Source organism: Musa acuminata, chromosome BXJ2-1, assembly GCF_036884655.1.
Source record: "Musa acuminata AAA Group cultivar baxijiao chromosome BXJ2-1, Cavendish_Baxijiao_AAA, whole genome shotgun sequence".
NCBI lineage: Eukaryota > Viridiplantae > Streptophyta > Magnoliopsida > Zingiberales > Musaceae > Musa > Musa acuminata.
Window position 1 is genome coordinate 23,018,739 of NC_088338.1, and position 7,819 is coordinate 23,026,557.

Sequence of the window (7,819 nt, forward strand, 5' to 3'; positions counted from 1 at the left end):
CAGAGCTTGTAAAGTCTGTTTGTAATTTGCATTGTCTATGAAGTGTTTTCCGGAGATGTTTGCTTGTGGATCCCGATTGAGGCGTTCTCTCTAACCCGTTCTCTCTTTTGGTGGTCCTAAGGGACAATGGGAGGCTTCGGGGAGGCTGACCTTTGCGGACGGACACACAAGGGTGCCGCACGACTTAGGCAAAACCAGCTAAGTCCGTGACATGGCGGTGCTACCTCGTTACTAGGGCGGTATAACCGCCTGGCAGCTCGGAGACTGAGCCTCTGGGCGGTGCCACCGCCTGACAGGGGCGGTTGCACCGCCTAGTCTCGCTCGGAGACTGAGCCCAGGCGGTGCCACCACTTGATTGGGGCGGTTGCACTGCCCAGTCTCGCTCGGAGACTGAGCCCAGGCGGTGCCACCGCTTGACCTGGGCGGTGGCACCGCCCAGCTTTCCTGGGAGACCATCTCCTGGGCGGAGCCACCGTCAACCCTAGCGGTGCCACCGTCGACCCTGGCGGTGCCACCGTCGACCCTGGCGGTGCCACCGCCTGGCAGGAATTCTAGTCCGAATGGGTTAATCCATTCGGCCCAATTTGGGTCTATCAAGGGCCCAATTGCCCCCAGATTAAGTTAATGGGATCACCTCCCATTCCTAACTTAATCTACGTGTTAACTACGATATTTCTCAAGACTTTTACTACAACTTGCTCTGGTGCGTCAATCGCTTCTTTCGGCGAGCTTCCGGAGAACTTCCGGCGAACATCCGACGAACCTTCGGCGATGCTCCGGCGGACTTCCGACAAAACTCCTGGACTTGCGACGATCCACTTAGCGAGTTCCGACGAGCTTCTTTGGTAAGCTCCTCGACTTCTTGGATTTGTTCCCGTAGAACCTCCAACAACCGTCCGGACTTCCGTCGAACTCTCGAACTCCTAACGTGATCATAGTCATGACTCCGGTGCAACTCCTACTGCATGTCTTACTTTCATCGTAGTTAGTCCTGCACATGTAAAACAAAACTTCGATCGAGACAATTAATCATAAGCAATTAACCAAGTTGTCCGGCATGTCATTGGTCCCTCGATGCTTCGTCCGATTATTCGGCGCATCGTCCTCTCCTGCGGCCTATTGCCCAATCGACCAATTGACTCCGCAACTCCAATATCGATGGCACAATACCCGCTCTTCTTGGCCCGATGCCCGAGTCCACGGCCCGAAGCCTTCTGTCGATACATCGACTGATCCACCTGCCTGACGTCCAATCTTCTGACATATTCCTCCGGCACAACATGATTTTTCCTGCTTTAATTGTCTCATTCTGATTGAAGCATCCTGCGTTACTCAAAATATATATTAAAATATAAACATAATTATAAATTGGTTTCATCATCAAAATACGAGATTCAACGATTTCAATAAAATAAAAAAAAATTCTTAAAGTTACTACAAGTTTTCATGTCCTCTATCAATAGCCCCAGGTTTAGTGATAATGTCGTGGGTAACACGCACGACCAAAAGTGAATATAATTTGTTTAAAGTTCTAACACTCATATTAAATAAGAAAATGAACATTTCAATAATCAACGAGAATATTCACATTGACAAAAGCTTGGTTTAAGGGAGATAGGCAACTCAAAAATCTAAATTTCTATGAAAAAGTCTATTTGAGTATATTTTTAATAAGTTTGATAAAATCATGATAAGGATACACAAAAGAATACACAAAAATAACTTAAAATGGATCACGTTATATTCCTGATAAGTGAAAAGAATATAGGATGAGGTTACCAAAGGCAAAAGGTTCGAAGTTATTATCAAGTGAATTGTCAATTAATTTAGTTGACAATTCAATTATATATACATACATACATATATATATACATACATATATATATATATATATATATATATATATACATATATATAAAGCTTCTCAAAAAGTGAAGATTAAGTTAATCCAACGGCGGTAATTATTCCATTTGACAAACCTGGCCAAATGGGTTGGCTATAGATGCATCGCTGCAATACCGCCTTCGTCACCACAGCAATGTTGCGAGAAAACGTTGGTGCGGGAGTGCGAGGTATTCAATGAACGAGGAGAGCGGCGATAATTATTTTACTTAACAAACCTGGCCGACGGATCGGCTATAAATGAATCCCCCATCACAGCCTTCATAACCACAGCAATCTTGTGAGAAGCGTTCATCGATCGAGTCGAGAATGGCGAGCGAGAAGAGCAAGATCCTGATCATCGGTGGCACGGGATACATCGGCAAGTTCATCGTGGCGGCGAGCGCTCGGTCCGGCCACCCAACCTCTGCCCTCGTCCGGAGCACCGCCGCCCCCGCCGACCAACCCGCCAAGGCCAAGCTCCTAAGCGACTTCCAGGCCGCCGGCGTCACCCTCATCCAGGTGAAGTTAACGCCCTTCTCCCATTGTGCTCTTGCCCTTTTTCTCTATTTGTTCTTGCAATGCGCGATGAGAGCTTGGTCGTGTTGTTTGATCGATAGGGGGATCTGTATGACCACGAGAGTCTGGTTAAGACGATCAAGCAGGTGGATGTGGTGATCTCCACCGTCGGTTCATGCAGCTGAATGATCAGACCAAGATCATCGGACGCCATCAAAGATGCTGGAGGACATATCAAGGTGCTGTTCCTCCTCTGCTTTTCTTTTGAACTATGATGAAATCGGTAGGAATCGGAAAAGAGAACCATTGTGGACGACAACGGCGACGACGGGGGAAGCAATTAAGAAGATAACTGTCATTTTAAGGATGCGATTTAAATCAAAATTATTTGCAATAGTCTTGAAAATGTGAATGCAAAGAAAAGGGAAAAGAAAAACATGAAGTGCTTCATATAAAACGATTTCTTTCCAGTGCATGCCATAAATATCAAGATCATGTTGCCACATTAGTCACAATTGATTATGTACATGAGAACCATAATCTCGATTAATTCCATAGACCAATAAAATGAGGAGTGTTTTTTTTTCCCATTATTTGGACAATTGAATGAACGCCATCATGTGGCTTTGGTGTTGAATGTTTAGTATATGAGTGAGTTTGCAGAGGTTCTTTCCATCAGAGTTTGGCATTGATGTGGCCCGAAACAATGCGGTAGAACCAGCAAAGTCAACCTTTGTCATCAAGGCACAAATTCGAAGGGCTGCTGAGGCATCAGGGATCCCCCTTACACCTTCGTCTCTTCCAACTTCTTCGCCGGTTATTTCCTTCCCATATTAGGACAGACAGGAGCTACTGATCTTCCCACAGACAAGGTTGTCATCTTAGGTGATGGAAATCCAAAAGGTAATTTGTTCCTGAAGGACATTTTGATCGAGCTAACTGTTCGAAATGCTAATTGGGTTGTTCTTTTCCCTTCAACAGCAATCTTTCTGAATGAAGACGACATCGGAACGTACACTATCAAAGCAGTGGATGATCCAAGAACTTTGAACAAGGTTTTATATCTGAGACCTCCCGCCAACATCCTATCTCATAACGAGCTTGTTTCCCTCTGGGAGAAGAAGACAGGCAAGACCTTCGAGAGGGTCTATGTCCCTGAAGAACATGTTCTGAAGCAGATCCAAGGTGTTTTAGACACCCCCTTGTGTTTGTTGCAGAAAATTTCCATAACTTGGGATACGTCACGAAGATTGTCTTAAGGTCGTCTCTGCTAATCTATTTGCTTATTTCTATCACAGGCACCCCCTCCCAGTCAACGTGATGCTTGCTATTTGCCACTCCGCCTTTGTCAAGGGTGATCACGTCTTCGACATCGAGCCATCCTTTGGCGTGGAGGCTTCGGAGCTCTACCCTGACGTCAAGTACACGACTGTTGATGAATACCTGAATCGTTTCCTCTGAGTGGTCAACAGCAGCCCGTCAACAATGCAAACAGAATGGCTTTGAGTTCAGTTGATGCTTTCCTTGTGACCGATCATGCCGTATCTCAAATTGTTTGTTTCCTTCGCAGAACAAGAGCAGTAGGGTGCATTCAATATTGGAGCCTCTGCACTGCACTTCTAATACTAACAGTAACAGTCACCTGCCCATCCTCGTGGTACTAATTAGTTGCTGTGCATGTTACAATGGTTAACCGAGATGTAACAAGTGAATTGGGGGTAGGACTTAATATGTCTTCTTAACAAGTGAATTGGCCCTCCAGAGTGTCATCCGAGCAGTTTGTAGACGCTAAGATGGCCGACGTTTCTTTAGCTACTCCACTCGATGGCAATACCTCGTAGGCACCCAAAGGAAGGGGGGGAGGGGGGGGGGGGGGTCTATTGTGGCGTAATTAGACATTTAATCAGCGATTGGACTTGTACAACTTCGAGGACTTGAGAGGGTCCTCATCCTTTGGTCTGTCTCAAGCACGAAGCAGGACTATATCCTTTGGGGCTTTCTTCTTGTTCCTTAGAGCCTCAACGTTTATGTATTAGTTGCCCTTTTAGTTGGTGGGTAGCTTCTTCACCATAGGCTAGAGGAAGCAAGGGTGGCTTGAGGCAATTAATGAATGCAAGAATCAACAAAGAAGGGTTGGAGTCAACAATCTGTTTTACCACATTGATTGAAGTGCATAACAAATCAATGTCTTCTACATTGTGCATGCTATTATGATAGGTCTTCAAGTTTGGAAGCGGAAGAGTTTCCTTGTCGTCAATGAAACCTCCTATATGAGATGGATGGAGTGAATGAAACCATTTTCATCAAGAACACAAGAGTGAACATGTTATTTAGCACCCCTAAACTAGGGACTAAGAAAATTTACCTCACAAAATACCAAGCTGATCTTGTAATAATGGAGGCATCAGAAGTTTTCTGGCGACCCGGTTGAGGATCAAGTCAGAGAGGGTTTTACCGTAGAAGACTATAAAATGTATTGAGTATTGTTCAAAATTCATAAAAAAAACAATGTGGAGACCTTACTCTATTACCAACTTGCTGGGACAATCAAATGTCATGTTGGAAATGGAGAAAGAGTAAGAAAAGAGAAAGAATAAAGATGAAGGGATAGATAAGACAACTAGTGGTGCAAGTCAACTTGTTGTAAAGGATTAAAACAGGATTACATATTTCCTTAATTGTGAGTCTGAGTGTATTAAAAAAAAATGCTTGGAACTACGCTGTAATTAGTAAACCTAGCATTTTAAATTTCCTACTTATGTTGGTGGAATATGGGGTTAATTTCGTCTATGAAATTAGAGTGTGATAATTATTCTTTACGTTAAGTATCACAAATATTATATATAACTTAAAATGACAATGCATCTTATTTCTTGAAGATTATTATTTACAATCTCTTCTTTATTATTTATAATGTTATTTTAAATTTTTTTAATGATTTTATACTACCTCTTTGTAAATGAATGTATAAATTTCTTGAAAATTATTATTTATCATCCCCTCTTCTTCTTTCTCTTCTTTCTCCTCTTCCTCCTCATCCTCCTCCTCTAAATCCTTCTTTTCTTCCTCTTTCTCCTCAAAAGAATGATGTCTTAGGGCAATGAGTGTGGTTCGATGACATTGAGTGAAGTTCGTAGCAAAGATGAAATAAGATGTTGTAGGGAAGAAAAAAATAAAATAAAATCGATGATTATAAATAATAAAATAAATATATATTAGTTTTTTAGAAGATTATCAATAATAAAAAGGGGGCTGTTAATAGTAATCTTCTATTTCTTTAGAGGAAAAGGGGGTACATTTTTCACAATAGTCATCACAAGATGTTCGATTAGCTAATGCATCTATGTCTATCTAAATAGCATCATATATGATGGTAAGTGATAGTCTCCGTCAGAACATATTATAATATTCTATATCAAAAGCATACAGTACATAACTTCCTGACCTTCCAGCCTACTACAACTAAATTGGAGGTGACATAATGTAATTTATGCCCTTCGCCGCACAGACACACTAAAGAAGAAACATGTCAAAGAAAGCACAAACTTATATATGCTTAATTTAATCTGATGTCCAGGATGAACTGCACCATTGTTGTATTCCCGAACAGAAACGATTTACCATCAGATGTACCCGTGTTCGATGCTCCTCTGAATAACATCTTTAATAGTAAAGCGAACCTGAGAGAGAAATAGTTGGAAACAATTAATGAACTATCTTGAGTCATTTAGATAAACACCTTAGAGAGGTGTATTACCTTGCCACCATTCACCTCTTGTAGCAACGTTGGAATTGCCCGATTCATCCTCCCCATAAGTCTTAAAATGCTACATATTAAGAGCAGCAGATCAGTAATTAATGAGAGAACTTCTTGTGTAGTTTTTTTATCTATCACGGAACTCACATTTATAGGATTCACAGAAGTGTTGGTGGCTGAAGAGGCTGCATAGAAATCTCGAGCACCATAGTGCACAGATGACCCGAAATAGGCCAATTCTGTGGACTCAGAAGGATATATCCCCTCCTTGATGCTTTTACTTCGACTACTACTGCCCTTCTTTTGGTTTTCTGCAAATGCATGTTTGATCAGTCGAAACACAAATTATCATAAGCATGCAGATGTGAAAAGCATTATTGGCAAAAGGGATGCTTTGTCATTGGAACTGTGAAAAGTATTATTCTGTAGTTCCACATAAAAGACTGGAAATAAGCCGGTTTCAAGAAATAGAGAAGGCATGTACAGAACCTGTAGTCTTTCTCTGAGCGCTCCCAGTGTTAGTGTCAGTGCTTTGTTTGTTCAAAGTCCAGTACAAGTCCAACTGTGATAAACCCTTAGCCATAACCTAAGAGTCCAGAAAACAAGAATCATTACACTTGTGACTCGACGAGAACAATTCAGCAAGAACTACTGCAAAAAGTGTCACAACAGGGAGGAAGCAAAAAAGATAAAAGAAGAAGAATTAAGTACTCCGAAGCTGAAACCACAAAGTCAACTAACCGCACGAAGGACACAGAGAAAAGAACATACCGTCGAAGTGGGAGGGAAGACGGTGCTGAAGTATCCGGACGACGACGACTTGCCGCTGAGGCTTGGCTCCTTCTGGCAATCAATCTCATCAGCCGTCAAAGAAGCGGATGTTCTCTTCCCTGCCATCGTCTCTTCCCCTTGCTGTCTTTGTTACAACGGGATTAGATATGCTGACCCAGCGCAGAAGAAAGTAACTACAGTGCAGAGAGTAGTGGTTGACTATGATATTTTGTGATGTGCTGCTCTCCTTGAACGACGCAGACAGGTATTTATAACACTGAGGACTCTGCCCGTCTCGTCTAAACTCTCAATAGGATCCAAACGACACCAGGACACTACAGAACTGCTGCTTCTTCACGGCCGCTCTCCAAGTGTGCATATATTCCATAATCCTAACCCGGATTCATCAACCTTGCTTTTCTTTCTTTCTTTTATCTTCCTTTCTTTTATAGCTATTCTTGTTCTTTCTTATCTTCTGTACATTTGCATGGTATATACCCAACTTGGTTGTAGCACATATTGAATAATGTATAATATCACATGCCATGAGTTGCAATCTGATAATATTCTGGTCAATCCTAAAGATGCACGTGTTCTTTTATGGTGCAAGATAAGAAAGCTAAGCAAACAAGATCATGGAGATCAATCTGCTGCCTGTTCATCTGCATGTAGGGTCATTGGCGTCGCTTCATTCGCCCACCTCATGCATCTTCTTTAGCTTTATCGATCGATTGGATTCCTTTATGGTGGGTGAGGGGAAGCGTATTCTTATCCTCTTTGACTTTGAGACGGCCATCATAGAATGTGAGAGATCTTTTGATAAGATTAATTTGGATACTTTGAGATGGCCATCGTAGAATCTGAGAGATCTTTTCACAAAGATTAATTTGG

General features: G+C 42.2%; 1 protein-coding gene and 1 pseudogene across 1 annotated transcript; one reads left to right on the forward strand and one right to left on the reverse strand.

Annotated features, from left to right (window-relative positions):
- The first annotated feature begins 2,073 nt into the window (after positions 1-2,073).
- LOC135598150 (phenylcoumaran benzylic ether reductase Pyrc5-like) lies at positions 2,074-3,972 on the forward strand (annotated as a pseudogene).
- Positions 3,973-5,791: 1,819 nt separating this feature from the next.
- On the reverse strand, positions 5,792-7,197 carry LOC135598151 (uncharacterized). The gene is made up of 5 exons (XM_065091692.1): positions 6,929-7,197; positions 6,647-6,743; positions 6,305-6,468; positions 6,158-6,227; positions 5,792-6,080 (listed from the first exon to the last, which is right to left on the reverse strand). The coding sequence occupies exons 1-5, from the start codon at positions 7,052-7,054 to the stop codon at positions 6,064-6,066; spliced, it is 474 nt and encodes a 157-aa protein (XP_064947764.1). The 5' UTR covers positions 7,055-7,197; the 3' UTR covers positions 5,792-6,063.
- Between the last annotated feature and the right edge of the window lie 622 nt (positions 7,198-7,819).